The sequence below is a fragment of the Neofelis nebulosa genome, chromosome 16 (assembly GCF_028018385.1).
Source record: "Neofelis nebulosa isolate mNeoNeb1 chromosome 16, mNeoNeb1.pri, whole genome shotgun sequence".
NCBI lineage: Eukaryota > Metazoa > Chordata > Mammalia > Carnivora > Felidae > Neofelis > Neofelis nebulosa.
This window is the reverse complement of record NC_080797.1, coordinates 10959073-10985104: the sequence shown is the minus strand read 5'-3', so window position 1 is coordinate 10985104 and position 26032 is coordinate 10959073. Positions and strand designations below refer to the sequence as shown.

The following is a 26032-nucleotide window of genomic DNA, read 5'->3' as shown; positions in this document are numbered from 1 at the left end:
CATCCTTATACTCATTTTCCTGTTTTTATTTTGAATACACGGGCCCAGGTCAGGAGCAGCTTGGGGCTTGAAGGGTCTCCAGACGGCCCTGGGCAGAGGGGAGCCCCCCTCCCTGGACTCCTGCCTCCCATCCCAGCTGCTCCTGGCTGCCACAAGGCCATCCCCTCCCTCCCTCCCTGCTCCCTGCCCCTTCCACCATCAGCCTGGCATTCGAAGCACTTTTGGAGCCCCGTTTCATGCTTCCTGCTCCCCAAAGTGCCCAGGCCCTGGGCAGGGGCTAGTCAGTACTGGCTGCTGGTGGCACATTCCATGTGGACGCCCCGCCGGTGCTCAGGCCAGTGTCCCATCCCAGATGCTGTTAGACCTCAAAGTCCGGCAGTGCCCCTGGCCTCCCGCCTGGCCTGTAGCTTCCCTGAGCTCCGGGAACCCCAGTCCGGGCAGAAGTTGGGCCTAAACAGAGAAGGCCAGAGCAGCCAGGTCCCCCAAGTGGCTGTGCCCGGGGCCTGCCCTCGGAGCTTGTCCATCGTGTCGGGCCTATGGGAGAGGGACAGCTGCCTGTTTCTTTCATCCCTGCACTCCCCTCCCGCAGGCCCTCCCCAAAGTGTCTGTGGTGGGGTGAGGGTGTTGGACACCCAAGTGGGGCCCGAAGTCGTCAGGAGGCTGCTGAGAAGTCAGTCTCCACCTGGAGTCCGTCCATCGGTCCAGGTCAATGTGCGTGCAGTCCCCTTGCCTGTCCCTCACCTCTAAGCCACTTTCCCGGTAGCCAGAACACCTCAAGGGGCCATCTGAGGGTGGGCAGGGAGGCCCAGAAGATGGTCAGCCCCAGGTGAACCCGTCCCCCATGCTTCCTCGGGTAGAGCCCCCAAATACAAGAGCCCTGAGACCGCGGCCATTGATGGTTGGAGTGAGTGGGGCTTCTGTCCCCCTGCCCCGTGACACCATGCAGCTGGCAGCCAACAGGAAGAGGCCAGCAGGAAGGTCTGGGAGCTCCCCCTGCCTGGTGGGCACTGAACATCACAGCGGTCCTCGGGCACCGAGGCCCCGTCTCCGTTTGTATGAAGCAGCGGGAGCCCGGGCCTGGCAGTGAGGAGGTCCACGTTCCAGTGAGGCTGAGCCCCGTGGGACCCCGGGACGGGGCGTCCACGTCCTCTCTGGGGACCTCAGTGTCTGGTGGGCGGATGGCCTGCTGGCTCTGCCCCCGCCCCGGGCCCCCACCCCGGTCACAGTTGTACCGGCTGGACGTAGCTCCGTGGGAAGAAGCCCACGCGTCCGCAGAACCGGCCCCGCCACCAGTGGGGGTCCAGGCGCTCCAGGACCTCGATGATGTCACCGCGGTGGAAGCTGAGCTGTGAGGGGTCCTGGGCCGAGAAGTCAAACTGGGCCTGGGCAAAGCAGGCCCGGGGGCCCTGCGAGGGGAGGAGGTGGTTAGTGGGGGTTTTCAGGAGGCCCCAACAAGAGAAGTGATTTGCTGTGGGTGGGAGGGCAGAATTGAGCTTGGACTCTGTTCTCACTCCAAGTCTACGCCACCCTCTCCACAGACCAACACCACTGTCCTGGCCACAGGAACAGGCCTTGTAAGCTGTAAAGTGGTGCATAGCTAAGAACAGAGTTTACCGCTGTGCCCTTGACCGAGCTTCGAAGGAGAGGATATCACTCAGGGCCGCTCCCAGCTCTCAGGCCTGGGTTCCTGTCCTATCTATACCCCGAGGTGACCTCGGGTAAGTCCCCACCCTCGTGGGACTTAGTTCCATCCCCTGCAAATGGCGGGCGGACAAGAGCTCTCTGCAGGCCGTCAGCCTGTCGCCGTGACGATTATACCCGGTGTCCCGGCCCTACCGGTCCCACCAGCATCTCTGTTCTGAGCCTGCGGAATCTTATCCAGGATGGGTGATAGGATCAGTGGACAGGCTGTAATTAGCGGCTCTCTGCCCAGGAAGTAGGAGGCGGCATGGGTCCTAGGGGACTGAGCCAGCTCTGGAGTTCTCCCACAGGGTGGGTGCCCCCAGGGCCCAGGCCAGAGCGAGGCAGTGGTGGTGGGGGGGGGCGGTGTGGGGAGCCCTCAGCCAGCTCCACACTGGCTCCCTCACATTCTCCAAGGGCAGACCTGGCCCACTGCGGTGAAGGGGAGAGGTTGCAGGAGGTCTGGGACAGAGGCCTGGGGGGGGGGGGGGGGGGGAGGGAAGGTGGCTCAGACAGAGAGCTCGCCACTGACCCAGCCCCAGGATCAGACTGAGGAGGCCCGGCAGCTTCCTGGCGGCCCAGAGTGCACGAATGGGGGTCTCCCGAGGCACCGTTTGACCCTCCTGGCACATGAGAGGGGAAACTGAGGCCCAGTTGAGGAACGGACGAAGGTCACGCGTGGTGGGGGTCTAGGGACAGGCAGGACTGGAGCTTCTCTGTAGCAGTCCGTCAGCCTCCCCTCTCCCCCGCCCCAGGCTATGCTCCCTGGTTCCCCTGCAGAGCCCAGGCTCAACTGGGCCGTCCCAGGGTCCTGACCTCTAGCCCCAGGCCTTGCCGAACCCCCCCTCCCAGAGGAAACAGCACACCGGGGCTAATAACCCTGTTGGCTGCTATCATCATTCTGATGAGAGCGAGGGCTGGTCCTAGGGGCCCCTTGATGAAAGGGCTGGCTAGCAAATTGCTGTTCTTGCGAGGACCAGTGGCGGCTGGATACCCACCCCCCACTACACACACACACACACACACACACACCCTGAGCCCAGCCAGGCCCTCACCCACGAGCGCTCACACTGCCTCCACCCCACCCAAGACCAGCTCCTCGGGGCCAGAACCCCGGACTGAGCCTACCCGGTGGGTGGTCTTGGGTGCGCCTCAGTTTCCTCACCTGGGCAATGGCCAGATGAGGACCCCAGCATACTAAGCCCAGCTCAGCGCGCACGGCACCCAGTAGGCTTGGCAGGTGTCTGTACCTTCATTCACGCAAATTCACACCGAGTGCCTACTGTGACCCACGCACTGCGCCAGGAGCTGAGAACAAGCCAGACACTGGTGGCCCCGCGTCACGTCCGTTTCTCTTCCTTCCTTTCCTTTCCCTCTCCGTCCCCACCCTTGCGTGTCTCACCGCAGTGCCACCAGAGTCGGACTCTAGAGCCTGGGCTGGATGCGGGGCTGCCGGTGGGGGTGGGGGGTGGCCAGACCCGGCAGGTGTCCCGGCCCCCCGCGGAGGCTCACGTGGGGGGGGGGGCCGGGGGGGGGGCCCTACCTTGAGCAGGGGCTCCTCATCCCGCAGGAAAACCTGCCGCTGCTTGGCGATAGTGGTGGTGCGGTAGAAGTCGACCAGCTCATTCAGGGAGTTGAACTTCTCTTCCCACAGGTAGTACTTGCCCGAGGCCTCACGCAGCACCTTGAAGTGCTGTACCTGGTCGCCATAGCTAGCGGAGAGGGGCAGCCTCAGCGGGGCCCGGGGGGCCCCCCTTCTGCCTCCCCCTGGAAGCTCGCCCCTCTCAGCCCTGGTTGAGACCCGCAGTCGGGGGAGAAGGTGCAGGGCGGGAGGGCAGGTCGACGTGAGACCTTAGGCAGGTCACTGAACTTCTCTAAACCTCAGCTTCCGGATAATGGTAGCACCTTCCTTCTGGAAAAGGGTTCAGAAAATGCTGCCTGTGGCTAATTGGCAGCATTGAACGGGTTCCCCTCGGAGGAGGGGGTTGCCTGGGTGGCTCAGTCGGTTGAGCGTCCGACTCTTGATTTCGGCTCAGGTCGTGGGCTCATGGTCCGTGGGTTCAAGCCCCGACTCGTGCTCTGTGCTGACAGTGCAGAGCCTGCTTGGGATTCTCTGCCCTTCTTCCCCACTCATTCTCTCTCTCTCTCAAAATAAATAAACTTTAAAAATAAATCAATCAATAAACGGCCTTCTCTTCTCACACCTCTTCAATATGCCCCTCAGACGTGACAATCTCCCCTAGCCCCTTCCCGGCCCTCACGGTCCCACGAAGAGTGAGTCCTCAGACCATGCTGACTCAGACCAAAGCCTGCAGGTGGGAGAGGAGCTCAGGTGTGTCGGACGCTTCATGTCTCTATCTGCCCCCTACCTCAAGAACCTTCTATGGCTCCCCATTGCCCTCGGGAGAAAATCTTAACACCTCGGACTCGAGATCTGGCTCTGATTACCTGCCCAGCCTCACCTCCTTCATATGCTTCATATACTCTCTTCCCGCACACAGCATGTCCCATAGGCCAGGACAGGCCATGATGGACTGGGACCAGAGGTGGGGCCAGCGTTAGGACAATGGGCAGCACAAACCACTGCGGTTCCCCTCCCTTCTGCAAGGGTGGCCGGCCCCACCACGTGGTCCAGGAGGTGCAAACCGAGCCCTTTGTACGGTGGGGAAACTGAGGCCCCGAGTGCAAACTGTGACCCCCCCCCCCAGGGTCACACGCGGCAACAGAAACCAGAGCTGGGGCCACATCCAAGCTCCCACGTGTCAAGCGTCATTCTAGCATGCTCCCCTGCTGGTTCTCGTTGTACGACAATAGCAATAATCATAATTCTAATTGTGATACGGGGAACATCGCAGACCTTGTCAGCCCCAGTCCAGGACTGCTACTGCACCACGTTGTTCCCTGGGCTGTGATCCCCAGGAGGCCTTCCCTCTCATCCTCTGGGCCTGGCCAAAAGACCACGGCCACCGTTCCTTGCTCCGGTCAGCTCACCTGGGCCTCTGGGCCTCGGCCTCCTCACCTGCCCAACGGGGGGCGCTGATGCACTCCCCGGAGGGGGGTTGCAGGAGGCAGGGACTCTGCTGGTGACTTCGGGGAGAACACAGCAGAACCCCGGCTCCCCAGCAGAAAGAAGCCAGCCTAGGAACCTGCCCGTGGAAGGGCTTCCTGCCCAGGTGGCTGGTGGAGCTGAGAGCCCAGAAGGCCTGGGACCCGTGGTTCCTCCAGCGTCAGTCCTGGGGCGGGTGCGCTGCTCGGTTGAAGGTTTAAGATTAAAGACTGGGGGCGCCTGGGTGGCTCAGTCGGTTAAGCGTCCGACTTCGGCTCAGGTCACGATCTCGCGGTCCGTGAGTTTGAGCCCCGCGTCAGGCTCTAGGCTGATGGCTCAGAGCCTGGAGCCTGTTTCAGATTCTGTGTCTCCCTCTCTCTCTGACCCTTCCCCGTTCATGCTCTGTCTCTCTCTGTCTCAAAAATAAATAAATGTTAAAAAAAAAAATTAAAAAAAAAAAAGATTAAAGACTGAAGATAATTGTTTAAGGTGAATCTGTTCTGTTCGTGTGTTGAGAGTGGGGCGGGGGGGTGGGCAAAGTGGGATGCCTCCCACCCTGCCCATGTTAAGGGGTCCAAACCACACAGAATCTCTCTCTCCACTCCAACATACCTCCCCTCCAAGCCTTTGCATACACAGTTTTCTCCAAATTCTTCTCGAGTCAAGCTCCTACTCATGCCTCAAAGCCCAGGTAAAATGGCCCAAGCTCAGTCAGAGTCAGAGGTCTCCCTGGGTTCCTCAGCCCCTTGTATGGCCTTCTTCTGACCCACTGCACAGAATGGCTTGCATACTACACACCGAAAAGGCAGGGAGGCCGGAGTGGGCCCTGAGGGCTAGCCCAGCTGGGAGAGGCTAGACCCAGGGACTAGAGCGTCAAGGCCCAAGGCTTAAATGCTCATCAGGTGCTTTGTTCTTGAAACCCTCTCCTGTCCGGTTCGCTCTGAGCTGTGATTCCAGCCCTCCAGGTGTCCTGACCCTGAAATAGACCCGACACCCTCTCTAAGACACATCCAGATCTCAGGGCAGCTTAGCTCCAAGGCGAGCCAGTTCTGGGACCGGGTGGAGCAGTGATCCCCAGACCCGAGACAAAGCCGCTCATCAGCAAGCATTGTTCCCAGGTGACTAAGCCGCTCATGCTGTCGGCCGGCTGACATGCATGCCCGTGTTCCTGGGATGGAACTAGGGCGGGCAGGCGGACGGTGCCTCCTGCCCTGTCTGGTCTGCCACAGCCTCCCAGAGGCCACACACACTCCCCTTGAGGCAGCCTCTAAGCCCTATGACTCCCTAGTGTCCGGTCCCTGCGAGATCAGATTTTCCCCGGGTCCCTAGACTTTGGCAGGGGTGTTCGGGGAGGAGTGTCTCTCCCAGCAGCGGAGTGAGGCAACCCGAAGCCGGGCAAGTGAGAAACCAGGAAACGGACCCCAAGGACTCCATGTCATGTCTGGGCCACCTGGTGCAGAGGCAGGAGGAGGAACCTGGGGTAAGGACGGCCCCTCCCCTTTGGGTAAGGGGACAGATAATGGGGTAGTAGCTGTGAAAATGATCTCCAGGGGGCGCCCAGGTGGCTCAGTCAGTGAAGCGTCCAACTTTCGGACTTCAGCTCAGGTCCTGATCTCATGGTTCATGGGTTCGAGCCCCACGTCGGGCTCTGTGCTGACAGCTCAGAGCCTGGAGCCTGCTTCAGATTCTATGTCTCCCTCTCTCTTTGCCCCTTCCCCGCTTGTGATCCGTCTCTCTCTCTCTAATATTAAAATAAACATTAAACATTAGAAAAAGAAAGAAAGAAAGAAAAAGAAAATGACCTCGACCCCAACGGACTACAACTTTGAACTTTTTGGTGCTTGGAGGTTACCTTTAGTTACCAGGAAAGTTATCAGGAACAAAGCATTCCCTGATCACACAGGACGATCGGCGAGCAGAGAAGAGGAGATGAGACAGGAAAGGGGCAAGGGACCCAGGAATTCTAGAACCTTCCAATCTGAGAATTGGGAGAATTCTCAAATCTGGGATGCTTGCGTGTTCCAGCCCCTCACCTGTGTGTGGTGCATAGTAGGTCCTCAGTAAATGACGGGCCTTGTCCCTTCTCCCACCTGGTCCAACCTTCCTGTTCTGTAGTGAGGAGAGCAGGACCCAGAAAGGAGAGAGGCCTGCCCACAGCCAGGGGCGGCCATGTAAGCCAGGCGTGGCCCCTCCTGATCAGTGATCACGCTTGTCTGAGGCTGAGCAGGGCCACTTCCATCGGGTGGCCCCAAGGACTCAGCATCTGGGGCAGTCTCCCTCTCTCTAGCCAGCTTATCTTCCAGCCTCATGGGACCCTTGCTAGTGATCTCCCCAGGAACACCTTCCCTTTCCTCTGTGGTCTTGGCCTTAGCCATCCTTCAAGGCCCGGGTGGAGCCTTGAGGTGTTTGTTTGAGAACCCTTTAGACCGTCTGTGGACTCTCTCTCCCTCCCCCCGGCCCAGGGGAGCTGCAGGGCACATAGGGGGATCCATGTCTGACTCCAGATGACCCCCGAACTGGGCAGGGGGGATGGCTTGAGTGCAGACAGCCGTGCCCTGTGAGCCCTGCTGAGCTGGAGGCGGGAAGGGCGGCCAGGAAGGGGTCTCGACCTGGGCGAGGCCAGAGGAGGGGCCATGTGGAGCTGGTCCACAACAGTGGGCAGTGCCCACGGTGTTTGTGTGCCTGGTGTCCGTGTCTCTCGTGTCTAGGGGTGTGGGGGGGAGGGGGAGGTCTCTTTCTCGCTCTGCTCCGTGAGTGCGACTGTATGTGTGAGTCCCTTTCTTTGCAGCCGTGGGTGTGTTTGTCTCTGTGTGTGACCCCCACACCCGCCCACTGTGGGCGGGGTGGGGGGAACGAGGGGCAGGGCCTGGCCTCTGGGCTGTAACAAAAGCCTCAAGGACCAACTGAGTCCTGATGCTCGCAACAGCCTGTCCTGCCCGGCTGGTTTTTCTGGCCTGGTGGCAGCAGCAAAGGGACAGTGGCAGCAGCAAAGGGACAGGATAAACAAGGCTGGGGTAAGGTCAGGAGCCCCAGGACTGCCCCGGCTGGGGCCTGTGGGCCCTCCAGGGCAGAGGTCTGGGTGCTCACCCCCACCGGGTGATCTCCATTAGGCATGGCCCTTCTCTACCCTCAGAAAAGGGCTGGGGTGGAATACACGTGCCGCAGCAGACATGAAATCGAACCAAAGGGACCTTGGCAGGGACCCCTGGGTCTTTGGGACTCAGGAAAGGTGGGTCTGTCAGGGCACAGAGGGTCAATGGGCACTTGCTCCTCTCTTCCTTGCTGTGTGACCTTGGGTAAGTTACTGCACTTCTCTGAGCCCCCGTTTCCTGCCAATGGGGTTTCTGGGGATCACTTCTTCTCTGTCTTTGCCTGCAAAGTATTGCACCCTCCACCTTGTGCCACCATTTCTTTCCTGCTTCACTTTCCCAAGAGCCTTTATCATCTTCCAAGACTTTATATAACTTGTATAACTGTTTCCTGTCTGTCACCCCAGTAGAAATGGGTGCCCGAAGGACAGGGAGCTTTGTCCTATTTTGTTCATGGCCGAATCCCAAGCACCTGGGACAAGGCCTGGCACACAGTAGGTACTCGGTGACCAGAGCAAACATACGTGCATTGACTCCAGGGCGCTTCCGGCCTGAACGGAAGCAAAATGCCTCGCTTGGGAGCAACCTGCCGTTTACGGCAGAGAAGTCCACCGCAGGCTGGCTGGGAGTGTGGGACAAAAGCGACACAGCCCAGGCACTGCGCCCCAACCTTGGTCCCTGGCTTGCTGCCTGCCAGCTCAGACATGCCCCTGGAAGTGGTGGCGGACGGCCCTTTGTAAATTCACAAAGGGCAGTCAGCCGTGGCCGCTCTCACTCCGAGAGGCAGCCCAGGCCCATAAACCCCACCTCTGACAGCTTTATGGGGCTTGGCGTGAGCATGCGGGAGATGCCACGTGGAATGGGGTCAGAGTCCCCGAGAGCCAAGCCGATGCAGGCGGAAATGCTCTCACACCTGAACCTGCACAGCTGTCACTTTGCTGGATGGCCATCGAGTCACTGGACTTCACAACCTGGGGGGTGCTGTCTGTATGATGTAGATGAGGCCGTTACAGCCAAGAGAAAGCCAGGACCTGCCCGGGGGCACGGGGTGGGGTGGGGGGGGGACGGGAAGCGAAGTCAGGACGAGAACTGGGTTCCCTGCCACTCTGTCACTGCCCCTTCTCTAGTAGCCCTGGGTTCGTGGGACAGGGGGCTGGGAAGCAGTGTGGCCCTTAGAAGGTAATATAATAACTAGCATAACTTGCATTTTTGGAGCACTTACTAACTGAGGCTCCGAGGGTAATTTGCCCAGGGTTATACAGCTAGTATCAGAGCTGAGATTCTGGCTCAAAAGCCCACACTCCCAGCCATATATGCCCTCTGAGTCTCAGTTTCCAACTCTAATCCCTGCCCTGTGATCCTCCAAGGGCCACTGAAAGGCCCCCCGGGAGAGACAATGGACCAGGAATGGGAGGAGGACCTGGGAGGAGTGGCTCAGCTGGGATGAAACTGGGGGGTGGAGGACACCACCTGGTGACGCTGTGCACAAACCACAGCTAGCTGAGCCCTGGAAGCTCCTTCTGGTTCTGACCTGGGGGGGGGGGGGGGAGGGGGGGCTCGGCCAGGATGCCCTGGGGGACGTGCGGAAGGGCATGTGCTAGGATTTCTCTGAAAGATGCTCCCCGGCCTTTTCCCAGGATGTGGGTGCTGGCTCCCCTGCTCAACAACTACTTCCTAGTACTGCCTGTCTCCCCTCCTGGTCAGACTTGTTGCTATCCAAACCCACCCCTGCCCCACCCCAACTCCGGGTCCAACAGGCTAGTCCCTGTGCCTGACATGCCTCTCCTCTCTTTGTACACCAAACTCCTACTCGGGCTTCAGGGCCCAGCTCAGATGTCACCTCCTTCACCCTGTGGAAAGTGTCCCCTGTCTCTGAATTGCCGGTATTTATTCATTCATCGTGGAGACCCCTGGGCCAGGCCGTGTCTACATTCCCACCACACTCCTTGGTTTGACTCCTCTCTCTGTCCCACTCTGTGGTTCTCTCTCTCTCTCTCCCCCCCCTTCTCTTTTCTCTCTCTCTCTCTCTCTCTTACACACACACACACACACACACACACAGCTGCGTCTGAACCTGCACCAGCCGGGCTGCATTTACAAAGAATCGCCAGAAGAGGGCAGTGCATGGAGGTGTGATTTGATCGCAGAGGCGGGAGAGGCAGGGTGGGGGTTGGCAGGGCCACCACCTCCCCTCAGCTCCAGCTGCAGAAGCTGTCCGGCTGAGTCCCCTGTGCCCCTGCTTTGCTGGGTGATCTTGGGCTTTTGAACTGATTCCAGGAGCCCCTCGAAGCTGGACCAGCCCACCTGGTGGAGCCATTCCCAGCTGACCAGGCCCTTGGCCAGCCAGCACACGGAAAATTTCCATTTCCTGCTTTTGCACGGATCCTGGGGAGTGGAGGCTGAGCTGTGGAAGTGGGAAGTGACCCAGGGGGCACTCCAGATGCCCACGACCATCCTGGGGCGGGGGGCGGGGTGGTGGATCAGAGCTAAGAACTCACAGCATCCCCCCCACCCCCATACACATGCACACTGACAGTGCTCCCCTTAAAAAAAATTATTTTTAAAGACTTATTTATTTGGGGGAGACAGATAGATGGCGTGCAAGCAGGAGAGGGGCAGAGAGAGAGAGAGAGATACAGAATTTGAAGCAGGCTCCAGGCTCTGAGCTGTCAGCACGGACCCCGACGTGGGGCTCGAACCCACAGACCGGGAGATCATGACCTGAGCTGAAGTCGGACGCCCAACCGACTGAGCCACCCAGGCGCCTCAACAGTGCTCCCATTTTTAAGATGGGGAAATAGAGGCTCAAACAGGGCCAGAGCCATTCCCATCCCCTGGGATAACGGGTCTGTTCCCTGGAGGTCAAGGACGGAAGGGAAGTAAAAGGAACTGGCCGGCTGCTTGCATAGCTTGGAGGGGATCAGGTAAGTGCCGAGAACTCTCGCGATGTTGGGTCATTTTTACACACATGCCCCAGCAGCCTCCCTGTCCGTGTCTTTCTTTCTCTGCTTCTTTGGGATTCCCCGGACCCCAGTGCCCTGTCGCACTCCCCCCCGGCCCCCACATTAACCAACAAAGTGGCCCCGTGTTCATTTATCCTTTGGACAATCAAGCCATTGGCCGTGAACCAACCCAGTCCCGGGAGAACGGCCTCCTAGGGGCCACGCTGCCAAGCTCCAGGGTCCACTGCTTGTTCCCTCCCTCCCGCTGGCAACCTTGCCACCCCAATACTGCGGTCAGTGACAGGAAAAGCTGGCACCGTGGGCGCCTCCCGCGGAGACCCTGACAGTCGGCATCTTGCTGGGGGCCCTGACTTCGCAGATCCACACCACTCCCCTCCCCGGTCGCTTTTCATGTCCTCAGCCCCCTCCAGAGTCCCAGATACCGCCACCTCCGGCCTGGCTCCTCACTGGCCTCCAAGTGCCCCGCTTACTCCCAACCATCCCTCCTCCTCATAGCAGCCGGAGGGATCTGCCAAAAAATGGAAGCCAATCACATCTCCCCCTGCTCAAGACCCTCCATGGCTCCCTACTGCTCCCAGAGAAAACTCCCTGTCAGGACCTGTCAGCTCCATCTCTTTGACCACATCCCTCATCCTCTCCCCCTTTGCTTCTCTGCTCTTATCACACCACCTCCTGTGGACTCCAACACGGCCCAGGTGCATTCCTACCCCAGGGCCTTTGTATTTGCTATTCCCTCTGCGTAGAAGTCTCTCCTCCCAGGTCCTCATTCCTGGAGACCTGGGCAGCCTCCACTTCCAAGTTCATATCTTTGTTCAAATGCTACCTTTGGGGCGCCTGGGTGGCTCTGACGGTTAAGCGTTCGACTTCGGCTCAGGTCATGATCTCGTGGTTTGTGAGTTCGAGCCCCGCGTCGGGCTCTGTGCTGACAGCTCAGAGCTTGGAGCCTGCTTTGGATTCTGTGCATCTCCCTCCCTCTCTCTCCCCAACTCATGCTCTGTCTCTGCCTCTCTCTCAAAAATAAACATTTAAAAACATACTACCTCTTCAGAGAGGCCATCTCTGACCACCTTGTCTCCTGCTCTATTCCTTTGCTTCCTTGTATGCTGTCTGTCTCTCCCACCAGGACATAAACCCATCAGGGCAGCAACTTTGGGTTTTTTTTACCGTCATTTCCCCAGCTTCTAGAATAGCCTGGCACAGGACATGTAGCTCAACAAAATATTCCTTGAATTTATGCATCTATGTCCTACTGTCCCAGGTCCTGAGAATAGGAAACACAGAGACCAGACCCCTTCGCCCCCGATGCCTGTTCCTGTTTCTACCTTCCAGCCTGGATTCCTCCATGGCCCTAGCTGTGGCCTTTGGGATTGGGGTCTGCGCTCCCCAGAGACTGCCACGTCACGCCTGAAGAGCTGCTGGTCACAAAGCCAGACCCTCCCATCGCGGCGACCCTGCTTCAATGTCAGGCAGTATTCCAATCGCTCTGAATATATTGACTCAAAAAATATATATATATTGACTCATATATTCCTTGCAGTTACTCATTTCACATCAGAGGAAGCAGGCACAGAGAAGTTAAGTGACTTGCCCAAGGTCACACAGCCCCGCATCTCAATCACGGCACCCCCAGTGGCTTCCATTACATCAAACCCTGGCATCCTTCTTCCTCCGCTCATGATGAGTCTATGATGGCTCCCTACTGCCCAGAGAATAATGTCCAGAGACCCTTCGCGCCGGGACTTGAGGCCCTGCAGGCAGCCCCGACCCCCTTTCCAAGCATATTCCCACCACTCCGGACCACACGCCGGGGTGCGTGTCATCCCCCCCCCCCCCCCCCCCCCACTGCCAGACAGTGACCTGCTTCCAGGTTCTGGCTGTTCCTCCCTCAGGGAGACTACTCTCTCCACCCTTCTCTGCGCTCCCCCATGGGTCAGAACTCACTTCACGGAGACAGAGAACTCCCCTGGGGAGCTCTCACTCTCCCGGATCAGGAAGGCTCCCAGGTGGTTCCGCTTCATCAGAATCTCTTCGGCCAGTTGCCGGGAAATCCTGCCCGAGTACCACCTGCAGAGAGAGGGGACGAGTGAGGGCAGTGGGGAGGCCAGGCTACCCCTTCCCCGTGTGCCGGGCCTCCAACATCGCGGATCCTCACGGCGGTCCCGAGACACGGGAGATGTGATTGCACCCATTTCACAGATGAGGAGCCCGAGGCTCAGAATCGCACAGCAACGAACCCAAGGTACACGCCATGGCAGGCAGGAGTGGGGACCCGATCCCGGCGTTCTGGCTCCTGAGCCCAAGCCAGGCAAACATATTATGAAATGAGAAATTATGAAAGGAGAAAAATCAAAATTTAGGGCACCTCGACCTGGCCAACCCCAGCTGAGCTCTTCTGTTTTAGATGAGAGATTCTGAAAAGTGAAAAAAAAAAAAAAGAGAAAATGGAGGGCAGTTTCCCTGCACCCATTTCACAGATGCACGGACTGAGGCCGCCTGGACTTTTGCTCACAGGTCCAAGCCCCTTTTCTAGCTGACCAAATAGAACTGGGTAATGCAGAAGTGGTTGGTAGATGCTTAGAGTCCTGCAAGACCCCCACTGCCCCTCTGCCCCCAGTACCTGGAGGCAAAAGGCTGGGGCTCAGCTTCTCTGCCAGGCCTGCCCATCTCGCCATGTGGCCCACGCAGCCCCGGCCTCTTTGGGCCTTGCCCACCCTTGTAGCGTCCAGGTGGTTTCTGGCTGGGCCCTTTCTTGTTCAGCTGGGGAAACTGAGGCCCAGAGCAGCCAGAGTCTCATGGTGGCACCACGGCCAACCCCGGGTGGGGTCCAGAGACTCCGTCCCTTGTCAAGCTTCCCTTCCCTCTTTCAGCAAATGTTTCCTGAGTCTGAGTTTGGCACCGGGGGCGGATGTGAGGTGGGACTTTTCCTGTTGTGTCAGGATGTTGACGAGCCCTCGAAGTCCAGAGCCAGGGCGATAGGTGGAGCGGCAGCTGCCGGTGGTGTCCCACCGCGTCCCCACCGTCCCCGCCGTCCCCGCACAGGGCTGGGCCAAATGTGAACACCAGGGTTCGGCCCCGGGGCTTTTTTTCTGGCGACTAACACAGGCCTGTGTGCAGGGTGGACCGAGCCCCCGGAACATTCTCTGAGACGAGCAGGTGGACACTCACCTCCCTGCCCCGATGGAACACTCTGGGGTGCCTGTGTCGCGTCCTCTCCCTCCGGTGCCCCTCCTGTCTGTTGCCGCCGTCCGCGGCCGTGTGGACGGCACAGCCCTACTTACCCTGCCCGCCTCCCGCTCCAAAAGAAAGTTCTCGTCCTCCCACTGCGGCTCAGGTGCTGCTTCTGAGGAAACCACACCCAGAAGCGAGGCTTAGCCTACTGCTGTCCCCAGACTGGTGGGGACCCCGAGCCCATCTCACGGTGGATTTCCTGGGAGGGGAGGCAGAGAAGACGGCTGCTGAGTGTGGGGGCTCAAGGCCACCATCTGGAAAGCTCGGCCCGGGTCCCCGGAGTTCGGGAGGCTGAGCTGGGAGGCCGCGGCCCCCAGCAGGACACAGGTGCAGGCACCGTTCAGGAGCAGGGGCCCAGTGGGGCCCTGAGTGGGCGTTTCCTGAGGGCTCGGGTGTCTCCAAAGAACCCACAAAACCCCATAGGAGGCGTCAGTGTGTGGGCGGCCGTCACCCTCAAAGGCTTCGGCAACCACACCCTCTGAGGAGGCCAGCCCTGCCCCCGTCAGGAGAAGGCAGGGCTGGTCCTCAGGTGGCTTGAAGGACGGGGTGCGGGACAAGCATCTCCCCAAGCCCCCAGAATCCAGCTGTCTCCATTGTCTGCCCTGGAGAGATTGCAGGCGCCTCGGCTGCTGTGAAATGGCTCACGCCCCTCCCCGCACAGCACTCGCTTAGGCCTGTGTGCTGCCCTCCCTGGCAAACTTCTACTGTAACTTCCAGGCCCAGCGGACCATGCCCTTCCTCTGGGAAGCCCTCCCTGACGGCCGCCGCGGGCACACGGCCGGGTGGGTGCCTCTGGGGCCCCTGGTCGGTATCACGGTTCCCCCAGGGGCTCCCCGGGCAGGCAGGGGAGACAGTGGGGGTGCTCAGGGAAGGAGTGGGGCTGGTGTAGGATGAGGCCTTCTGGGACCCCAGCCCGCCCCAGCCCTCCCCTTCCCCCCCCACCCGGGGGCCCGACGGGCTGAGTCAGATGCCGAGTTTCCCCACCGCTATTTTGGGGCCAGGGGGGGTGCTGAGGTTAGCCAAGAACACATCTGGGCATGACCTGGTGGGTGGGTTGGGGGCCTCACCCCTGTCCCTGCTCTGTCCCAGATGTAGGTGGCTAGAACTGACCCCCGGGACCCCAAGGGCCTCAGACACAGGGACCCTCCATGGCTTCCAACAGGTGTGGTCTTGTCTCAGCCACCAGCGTCGCCCAGATAGGTCTGGCCCTGCACCGAAATCTTGGGTCAGCAAATGCGAGCTTCTCTTCAGGGCTCCTCAGCAGCTTTGTGCCTTCCAGGCTTCTGGCCTTCGCCAGGCCATTTCCTCCCCCTGGCGGCCTCTCTCTGACCCACCGGCCCACGGTGGTCACTCCTGCCTGTGTCCTCCATTGGCTTATGGATTCCCTGGGACACCTGGCATTTCTCTCTCTCTCTCCCCTCGTGCTCTCCCTTTATTGACCGAAAGACTATAAGACCAGAGGGACAGATACCTGCCCACAGGGCCACCGCAGGGCCTGGATGTCATAGCTGCAGCCCAGGATGTCGGCTAGAGGCAGTGGCCTCTGCGTGGGGAGGCTGGGGATGCCTGGAACCCAGGCAGGGTAGCTGGGGATGTGGGTGGGACGGGGCCTTGCCCGCACAGGAAGCCGGAGGTGGTAGCAGCTTGGAAATAACTCGAAGGCAGATAAAGAGGAAATACCCTCCAGTTCCCACCCTGACCCTGCACTGCCCTCCCCTGCTAACTCACCATCACACACACCTCATGGTTTCCAGTCTGTCCCCTCCAGCCTGCACGGCCCTGTCACACGCCTCCACCTGTGGCAGGGTCCCTCCCCTGCTCAGCCTTCGCCACGCTCCCCACCACCGTGAGCCTGGCATCTGAGGCCCTCCTGCCACGGGCTCTTCCTCATTGTCCTCTCTGTCCCCTCTTCCAGGAATGCCTTCCTCTTCTGCTGCTTAGCTAACTCCTACACACCCTTCAAAACCCCATTCATTGTCACCTCTTCTGAGGAGCCTTCCCCAGTGACCTCAATGCTGACGGCCTTCCCATCTCGTGCTTTCTTTATGACCTGTCGCTCCCACAGGATGGGGCTGCTCCGACCCCAGCATCTCATCATGTGTCTCTGGCATCACCCAGCTAGGCCCCCTGGGGCTGCGGCTAGTGTTTGACGAGTGACTGAGTGAGGGGCCTACCTCCACCATCATCTCAGGCACATCCAGTCGGTTTTTCATAGGTTCTCGGCCACTTGGGCCTGTTCTGGGGCCGGGGTCGGCCCCGGCCCTTCTCAGGGCAGCAGCGTGGGAGGCCACCTGCTGAGGGCGTGCTGGGAGCTTCCCTGGGCCAGCAGGTCCCAGGTCCCAGGATGCCTGGCCCCACACATGACACCCACTCTTAAAGAGAGCTCTAGAATCCTCTGCAGATTGAAGCCTCGGACCTTCTTGTATTTCAGGTAAGGAAACTGAGGCATAGAGACAGCAGGACCTGCCAGAGACCCCACCGCAGCCAGTGGCCCAGCTGGCTGAGAGCCCGGGGCCCCGTCCCCTTCAGCACTCTCCTGGGCGTTCTCTGGTGTTCCAGGCCCTCAGGGGCGTGGCCTGGGCTGGCCCTGACCCTGCCACCACTTTGGTCCTCGAATCTCTGTCCTCTGCCCCTGCTAAGCATAGACACTGATGACTAGAAGCCAGGGGCGTGCTTAAGGGGTGCCCTTCGGGCAGCTCGGCTGGGCCTGGGCCAGGCCAGGTGAGGACACTTGACTGCAGGGTCTGGGGCCACCTTGAGGGTAGGGCCAGGGCAGGGGGCGGGGGGGGGGGCAGCCACTCACGGGTGGGGCTTGACGCGGATGTAGTTCTTGGGAATAAAGCCCTCAGCACCTCGCAGCTCAGCCTTGTACCAGTTCTGATCATCTTCCATGTTCAGGATCTGCGGGCGGGAGGGACAACGGTCACTTGCTTACCGAAGAGGCACGGCTGCCACCAGCTGAGGTCTCGCCGCTCAAGGACCCCAGGTGGGCATCACCCATGCCAGCCCAGGACCCACTTCACAGGGGAGGGTTGGGGACCTGCCCCAGTTCACGAGGGCCGTGTCTGATTTCAGGGCCCGGGACAGCCTGTCCCCAAGAGGGTCACAGACTCCCCAGGTTGGACAGCTGGGGACCCAGTGAGGTTTTGGTGCATTGAACTTTAGGGGGGCCGGAGCTGGACTCCCAGGCAGATCTGGGGGGGCAGATCTGGGGTGCCTCAGTTCCTGAGCTGTGCCCCTGAACGTGGGGTTTCTGCAGCATTTGCATGCCGTGCACCAAGCCATGGGGTGAAGGTCGGAGGGACCCTGGAAGGTCGGGGAGCCCCAGCCTGATCTCAGCGCCTACCGGTGGTCACCTGGGGTCACTTACACTTAAACAACCCTTATAATCTGAGTTCAGGGGTGACAATGCAGGGTGGTGGGGATTCAGGCACCAGAGAGCAAAATAAAGGAGGTCTTTGGGCTAAGACGCGGCCGAGGCCTGGCCTGCCCAGGTCACATGAGCTCCTCGTCCATGGCGTGAGATCTCTGCAGCCCCACAGGTGGGTCGAGAGGAACTGAAACAGCCCGAGTCGGGCTGGTAGTTACAGTGGATGAGCAACCAAGCGGCCGCAGGGAGGAACAGTATGTACAGAATGAATCTTGGGGCCCCTTCCTCCTTTCCCCGGGGCAAGCCTTCCGTGGGACAGCTCATCACCAAAGGCTATTTCACAGATGGGGACACCGAGGCCCAGAGGTGGGGGGCGAGCAAGGCCACCCAGCAGCGGGGAGGCAGAGCCCATACAGCAAGCCAGGACTCTGGGGCCTGGGGTTCCTGGCTCAGCTGGTCTGGGGGGACCCTGGCCCACTGGTTTTTACCTCCACTCTACCTCCCACTTGTATCTGGACCCAAGGCCAAGGGGGCATCGCTCCTGTCAGTCCTGGAGCAGATGCGCACATCAGCTCAATCCTAGTGGGTATTTGTTGAGAGAAAAAAAAACATCAGATATAGAAGAGCATGCTACCATGGGGGCATTGCAGGTGCAAAGGGCCGGGGGGCAGGCAGACGCAAGGGCATCAACTTAGTTCCATTTTGCCAGGAAGAGCTGGGATTTGCTGCCTTGGGCCCAGGCTGTGCAGGCAGGCACCCCCTTGTCTGTCTGCCAGGCCCCGTTGACTCCTTCCTTCCTGAGTCTGTAGCCTGGGCAAGGTCAGCAGCCCCGGGGACAGACGGAAGCAGGTGGCTGACTCAGGAAAACTTTTGCTGAAAACAAAACAAAAATAATTCCCCAACTTAATAGGAGAATTAAAGCCTGTGGTCTGTCGTCCATGGCCACAGATTCAAGGAAGATGCCCTGGAGCCTGGGGCTGGGCTACTCCATCTGCTTCCGACTCTCTCTCTAGTCTTGGCATAAGTTTTCTCATCTGTGATGTTCTCGTTAGCTACGTTAGCTGAATTCTTTTTTTTTTTAAGTTTATTTATTTATTTTGAGAGAGAGAGAGTGCGTGCGAGGGAGGGGCAGAGAGAGAGAGAGGGAGAGAGAGAATCCCAAGCCAGGGACAGCACAGAGCCTGATGCGGGGCTCAGACTCACAAACCACGGGATCATGACCCGAGCCAAAATCCAGAATTGGACCCTTAAGCGACCGAGCCACCCAGGTGCCCCAGATTGGCTGAATTCTTACCGTTAAAATTGTCCAAAAGCTACAGACCCTCTGGGCCATGAAAACTGACACCAAGGAGACAGATCAGCTCCTCCCTGGTGAAATTCACACCTTGGCTTGTCCCCGGCCTTTACCCCCATGGGTGCCCTCCACCCAGGACACTGTCCTACCCCAAGGCCCCCAGCCAGAGAATTCACTCATCAGTTATTTCCTGAGCACCTGCTGTGTGCCAGATACCATGCAAAGTCCTAGAGAGACAGCAGGGAACAAGCTTACATTGTGGGCAGAGGCGGACAATAAAGAAGGAAGGAAACAACTGAACAGGTACCTTAAATTAGTGGCAAGTGCTCCGAAATAGATCGAGGATGTCTGGTTGAGGGCAGGCAGATTGTCAACAGGGGACAGATGGGGTGGTCCAGAAAACCCTCCGTGAAGAGGTGATATGCGAACGGAGACCCCGGTTACAGGAAGGAACCGGATGTGAGAAAATGCGGGGAACGGTGTCCAAGACAGAGGGAACAGCCAGTGCAGGGGGCCCTGAGGTGGTAGCAAGCCCTGCTCTTGGAACCGAGAGGAGTCCAGAGGGTCTGGAGTTGACTCAGGAGGGCAGAACTGTGAGGAGAAGTGGGGAAGGCCAGCCAGGCAAGAGCACGTAGGGCTTGTATGCCACGGGAAGCTGTTCAGATTTTCCTTTAAAAGCCAAGAGAAGGGGCGCCCAGGTGGCTCAGTCCATTAAGCATCCAGCTCTTGATTTCGGCTCAGGTCATGACCTCACCGTCTGTGGGATCGAGCCCCACGTCGGGCTCTGTGCTGACAGTGCGGAGCCTGCTTGGGATTCTCTCTCTCTCTCTCTCTCTCTGCCCCTCTCCTGCTCGTGCTCTCACTCTTTCTCTCAAAATAAATAAATTTAAACTTAAAAAAAAAAAATAAAAGCCAAGAGAAGCCAGGGAGGGGCAGCAGGGGAGGCTCAGGCTCTGAGTTATGGCCACCGTGTGGAGACTGGGGAGGCTAGGAGCAGAGGCAGGTGGGGCAGTGAGGAGCTTGTGCACCTGTCCAGGGTCGAGGGAGGCCTGGAGGAGGAGGGCAGTCGGGGAGGGGGTGTGGAGAGGCGGTCAGGTTCAAGATAGGTTTCGGCAGAGTCGCTGACAGGACTCAACGACCGGCCGGGTACGAGACAGTTGGGGAGCAGCCAGGACAACTCGAGGGGGTTGGGCCGAGTGCTGGCAGGCTGCCACGGGAATGGCTGTCGGGGAGCAGGTTAGAGGGCTCAGGGTTGTTGGCATTGGGTCCGAGGTGCCATCGACCTTGTCTCTGGAGATGCCGAGGAGGCTGTGGGCTCCCCGAGTCTGGGTCTTGGGGGCCGGGTCATCCGTGGAGAGATGGGGGTGAAACCACCACCCGGCCCCCCTCCTTCAGCTGGGAACAGTGGGGTCCTGTGCACCCGGACGTGCCCAGCCAACCAGGGAGGATGCTTTGTTCCAGGAAGTGATGTCTGGGGCCGTGTGTCCAGTGTGGGTCTATGTGCCACCCAGGTCTCTTCCAAGACCAGAGCTCAGATGTTCTCACCTCGGGCTCCCAGAGGCTGGGATCTGCCTGTGGGCACTTCTGGGACAGGGCCTGGCCCTCAGGGGCACTCAGGAAGCACGGGTTGGAAGGATCAACGGAATGGCTCCAGGAGCTGCGGCCCGGGAGAAGGGGGCACACAGGGTGACATCATGCTCACGATTTTACAGTTGCACAGAGGAAGGGCTCCGCAAGAGTGAGGGGGGTGAGGCACCTCGGGAGCAAAACTTAAGGGGGCCCCAAGAAACTCGGGAATCGGGGTAAAGAATGTTTTAAGACAGTATGTTAAAAAAATAAAAGCCAGGCAGAAACTCTGAGTATGTTCGTTAGTTAATAACGTAGCCACATCAGCCCATTAAGGTAAAAATTGCATGGTGGTTGTAGGTTTCTGCAGCTTCAAGATTTGTTGTCCCAGAGCCTCACGGGGGGCTTGAACTCCTGAACTGTGAGAGCATGACCTGAGCCCAAACCGAGAGTCAGACGCTTAACTGACAGAGCCACTCAGGCACCTAAGGTCAATGGGGCTGCCAGAGCATTTCCTCCTTTCCCAGAAGTGCCCTCCATGTCATACCCCGTGGGCTGCCCTTTATCACCATCCGTGGGCTTTGGGCCACCCCCACCTTCTCCACCCTGGTGGCCTCTGGGACCTCACCCTCCACCTCCACCATCTGGAAAGATGATCTGAGCACCTATGCAAGTCAGAAGCAACCTCCATCCACCTCCAGCCTTTATGAGACCCAGGACGTGACGCAGCTCCCGTGGGGACATCAGTTGTGTCTCTGCCAGGGATGCAGAGAAAGACAAGGTAGACACATGAATGCAGCCACACAATTAAGTGCTCATCCAAGGCCACAGATATATTGTAGAAGACAAACTGCATAGAGGAGAACAGACGATCCCATTGCAATAACTCAAAATCACTTGGACACAGAGGACAGTCAGTCTGAAATTTGAAATGGACAGCGAACCATTACAAACCAGCTGTGGTTATTATATATTTAGAGACGGTGTCTAATCTGCCCCCTGCCCACCCTGTCCCCTCCACTTTGTCCTTTCTGGTGTCCCCTAATACACTTTGTCACAGTCGTGGGGGAAAAAATGGCATGGGGTTAATAATGTAAGATGTTACGGATAGGGAGAGATGGGTCCAGATGCCACTGTACTGTCTCCTCGATTTTTGTGTGAATCTGAAGCTGTTCTGGGGGGTCCTGGGTGGCTCAGCCGGTTAAGCACCAACTTCAGCTCAGGTCATGATCTCCCGGTTCGTGAGTTCGAGCCCCGCATCCGGTTCTGTGCTGTCAGCGCAAAGCCGGCTTCAGATCCTCTCTCTGCCCCTCCCGGCCCCTGCCTCTCTCTCTCAAAAATAAATAAACATTAAAAAAAAAAAAGAAAGAAAAGAAAAGAAAACTTCTAAGGAGTGCCTGGGTGGCTCAGTCGGTTAAGCGTCCGACTTTGGCTCAAGTCATGATCTCACAGTTTGTGAGTTCGAGTGCTGTGTGGGGCTCTGTGCTGACAGCTCAGAGCCTGGAGCCTGTTTCACATTCTGTGTCTCCCTCTCTCTCTGCTCCCTCACCGGCTCTGTCTCTGGCTCCCTCTGTCTCTCAAAAATGAATAAATGTTAAGAAATTTCTTTAAAAAGAAAAAATTTCTGGGGGTGCCTGGGTGGCTCAGTCGGTTAGGAGTCTGACTGTTGGTTTCAGCTCAGGTCATGATCTCACGGTTTGTGGGTTCGAGCCCCGCACTGGGCTCCGTGCGAATGGTGTGGAGCCTGGAGCCTGCTTCAGATTCCGTGTCTCCCTCTCCCTCTGCCCTTCCCTGGCTAGCGCTCTGTGTCTCAAAAATAAATTAACGTTAAAAAGTAAAAAAACAAAAACAAAAACAACAACAACAACAAAACAAAAACTTCTGAAAAATAAAGTCTGTTTAAAAGCTAACACAAAAATAAATAAAAAACAAACAAAATAAAGCTAATACAAAAAAAAAAATCCATCCAAATCCGAAATAAAGGCAGGATGTGACCTTGCACCTGCACAACCGTGAATGTGCTATCCCACCGCCTCAGCTGGCCCTCGAAGGAATGCTTGCTCGTTGCAGAACATGTGAGATGTGCAGAAAAAGCATGAAACACCCTCCCCAAAGAGCATTTTCAGGACTGTGTAATATTTGGCACTAAGCTGGTAACGCAGGTTAATTTCACACTGCAGACGCTTTTGCCAACATGCCCCACCTCTCACCTGCTCTATTTTTCCCTATACACCTTCCCCATCTGACAAACTCTGTGTTTTCCTTCTTTATCTGGTTTGTGGCCCACGTCTGCCACCAGAATACCAGCTCCGTGAGCAGCGACTGTGCCCGTTTTCTCCTTGCTGAGTCTCCAGGGCGGAGAATGGGACCAGGGACACACTGAGTGCTCCCTGAGTCCTTTATGAGAGAACACACATACATCTCTGATTACATCTCAGGTTCCCAGAGGCAGAATTTCTGGCTCACACACATGGATATTTTTACGGCTTTTTATATGTTTCCCAAGTTCCCATCAAAATGATCGTCACTTTACCCTGTCCACCTCCCACATGTAAAAGTGCATGTTTTCTCACATCCTCAACAAACTTGGAGATTCTTTTTAAAATAAAAGTTCACTGGTCTGGCAAATGGGGAACGATTACTTGGTTTAAGGCGCATGTCTTTTGTTATTGGTGAAATTGGGCACTTACTTGCTTACGTTGCTTCTTCGGCAATTTTCCCATTCATATCCTTTGCCCATTTTTCTATTATGCTGTTTGTGATTTTCTTGTTGATTTATAAGAGCTCTTTACATATTAAGGACATTAATATCTTGTCTTTTTTTTTTTTTAAGGTTAAGCCACCTTCATTTCTTAGTGGACTGCAAGAGCCCCTTTCTGCTTCCATTCCTGTCCCCTCTGTTATCTTTTCAAAACGTAAACTCGATCCAGTCTTTGTCCCTACTGAAAACTCTTCTGTGAGTATGCCTCAAATTTGGAATGAAATACAAATGCTTCATAGGTCCTAATTCCTGCTTACCTCCCAACATCACCCTTACCCTGTGATTCTCTTCCCTCATTGCACTTCAGCCACAGACCTTTCTTTCAACTCTTCAAACACACTGACACGGTCCTGCCTCAGGGCCTTTGCACCAGCTGTTCCCTCCCACCTGCTGCTCTCTTCCCCCGGCTCTTTGCATGGCTGGTTCCAACTCATCCTTCAGGTCTCAGCTAAGGTGTTACCTCTTTTTTTTTTTTTTTTTTTGTAAGTTCTGTGCCCAATGTGGGGCTCCAACTCATGACCTGAGATCAAGAATCTCATGTTCTGTTGACTGAGCCAGCCAGGCACCCCTAGATGTTCCCTCTTTTGAGAGACTGTCCTGACGACCCCACCTAAAGCTGTTCCATTGTCCCCTCCCACCCACTGGCCCTCTGCATTTCATCTCCCTGGGTTGATTTTGTCAATCCATTTATCACCTCCTGGTGTCACTCACTCTCTGGAACGTCAGCTCCAGGAGGGCAGGAACTTTGCCTTGTTCCATTGCTACACCCTCAGCACTTAGGACAATGCCTAAGTATGTGCTCCATAGCTTGACAAGTGTTTGTGGAAGGAAGGAAGGAAGGAAGGAAGGAAGGAAGGAAGGAAGGAAGGGGAGAAAAGGCCACTCTTCCCATTGCCTGGCATTCCTCCATCGTTCTTTGAGCTTGAAAGGTCCCCTCGTCAGTCTCTGTGGACATGAGGGATGCCCAAGTTTCAGCTAACGCTTTAATCCTTCCTTCCTTCTTCCCTGCAACATTCCCCATGTCTTACTAAGAGGCTACTGCATGCCAGGCACTGTTTCACGTCCTGGTGCCCTGGTGTGGTCCCTGTCCTCATGACCTCACTCGCTCCTGCCTTAGCCAGCACTTCTGGTAAAAGAAACACACCAGGAGTCGGCTGACGCTTTAGCAGAAGTTAGCGGGGAAACTTGACTGACATGGGGGTGGGGGTCGCGGGCACAGGAATCTGGGAGGAAAGTGGAGATTTCACAGCCTTCGCTGCGGTCGCCTGGGGGATGCCCACTGATCCCCATCCACCGCTGGCTGGTCACTCTGAGCCTCAGCTGGAGCCCAGCATCCACCTCATTCCTATTTCCTCCCTGTCCAAGCCCTACATCTGGGTCTACAGACCCCAAACTGCTCTCAGATTAGTAAGATCTCTCAACTAGACATGATTCTCACCAAAGGTCTCATACCCTGGCTATAGGTGGTGCTGGTGCTAAGCCTGCCCCCGTCCCCACACGGCCACGTGTCCCCGGGGCCCCCAGCCGGCACCTCAGGTGGACCTGAGGCCAGGCATCCCAGCATAGAGAGGAAGGGAGCCCCCTAAGGGGACACTGTTCCTCTTGGGGAGCGTCATGAGCTCCCCAAACCCCAGCCCAGACCCACGGGGACAGAATGAAGGTTCCAGAGGCAAAGGACGTAGGTGCACCCCACATTTGGCCCCATGCCGAGCAAGTCGTGTCACCTCCCTGTGCCTCAGTTTAGTCACCTGTGAAAGGGGGCACTGATTCTCCCCACCTCGGCAGCTTGACTGGGACGTTAGTGTGCGTTGCTGAGCTCGGGACCTGGCTCTGGTGGGGTGTCAGCAAATGGTCATTCCTGTCCCCTCCTCTTGTGCTTGAAGCTTGGGGCCAAGAGCGGGGCCCAGCAGGGGGGAGAGACACCCCGTCTAATGGCCGCTGCTCCAGTGTGGAGACTGAGGCCCAGGGAGGGGGCAGTGACTTCCTTAACATACGTCAGCGGGACTCCAGTGCCTAAATCTTGGCATGGCCGCTTCTGAATCTGGCCCCTGACCTCTGCTTGCATATGCAGACTTATAAGCAGGGACGTTGCCAGAGAGAGCGCCCACAAACCCGTCGGCCCGGACCACCTTAGAAGGCTGCGATGTGCATCAAAAGGGGAACCTGGGTTGGCTCAGTCGGTTGTCTGTCTGCCTCCTGATTTTGGCTCAAGTCATGATCCCAGGGTTGTGGAATGGAGCCTGCTTAAGATTTTCTCTCTCTCTCTCTCCCTCTGCCCCTCTCCCCTGCTCGCACACGTGCTCTCTCGCTCTCTCTCTAAAATAAAAAATGAACATTAAAACCAAAAAAAAGAAAAGGGGGGGCAGACAAGGAGACACGAGCTGTGGTAGGACTCTCCTTTCCCTTTTCTCCACACTGCTGGGAAGCTCATTCTTACACTTCGGGCACATTTCTTTCAGCCCCAGGAGGTTAGTGTGTCCACGCGATTCTTTCCTAAGAGCTTTTCTGTCCTTCCTTCCCTCCCTCCCTCCTTTCAACTGTCTTTTCAAATTCTTCGCCCGGAAAACTGGGTGTTGAACCAACCCCTGCCAGGCACTATGGTAACGTCTCCTTGAACCCTCACAACGGCCCCCAAAGGACGGGTCCTAATTAATTATCCCCCCATTTCCTAGATGAGGAAACTGAGGCTCAGAGGAAGCAAGTGGCTTGTCCAGAATCACAATAACTGGGGAGGCTGGGCCCGTCCTCCTCTAGAAGCTGGACTCTGTTTGGGGGGCTGTCCCGGGCCCTCATTCTTAACCACCCCCCCCCCCCATTCCATGTGTGACCAACTCGGCGCATCCCGGCCACCCTACCTTGAGCGTGTCCCCCTTGTTGAAGGCCAGCTCATCACTCTCCGTGGCCTGGAAGCTGTACAGGGCCACGGACTCCATCCCGCTGTCCCCAGGCCCCGGCAGCTGGGCTCAGAGCAGGGTCAGAGCTTCCTGCTTCCTCTGCAGTCGAGGACCCGTCTTCCTTTGTTTTGAGAGCGCGTT

General features: G+C 57.6%; 1 protein-coding gene across 2 annotated transcripts; it reads right to left on the bottom strand.

The window, feature by feature from the left end:
• Positions 1–5: 5 nt before the first annotated feature.
• GRAP (GRB2 related adaptor protein) lies at positions 6–26032 on the bottom strand. 2 transcript variants are annotated; one of them, XM_058705630.1, is made up of 6 exons: positions 25853–26032; positions 16810–16907; positions 12720–12842; positions 3257–3392; positions 1233–1406; positions 6–534 (listed from the first exon to the last, which is right to left on the bottom strand). In XM_058705630.1, exons 1-6 carry the CDS (start codon positions 25928–25930, stop codon positions 451–453), a joined length of 693 nt encoding a protein of 230 aa, XP_058561613.1. In that variant the 5' UTR covers positions 25931–26032; the 3' UTR covers positions 6–450. The 2 variants fall into 2 exon arrangements, with proteins under 2 accessions (XP_058561613.1, XP_058561612.1); XM_058705629.1 differs by having other exon boundaries at positions 3224–3392; positions 25853–26030.

Bases quoted from the DNA above. Each gene is read 5' to 3' on its own strand.
- GRAP (XM_058705629.1), bottom strand. From the start codon at position 25,930: ATGGAGTCCGTGGCCCTGTACAGCTTCCAGGCCACGGAGAGTGATGAG. The intron at 12,843-16,809 runs GTGAGTGGCTGC...CTCTCTCTGCAG, and splicing joins ATCCGCGTCAAGCCCCACCC to GTGGTACTCGGGCAGGATTT. The intron at 535-1,232 runs GTACAACTGTGA...CCTCTCCCATAG, and splicing joins CACGGAGCTACGTCCAGCCG to GCCCGACACGATGGACAAGC.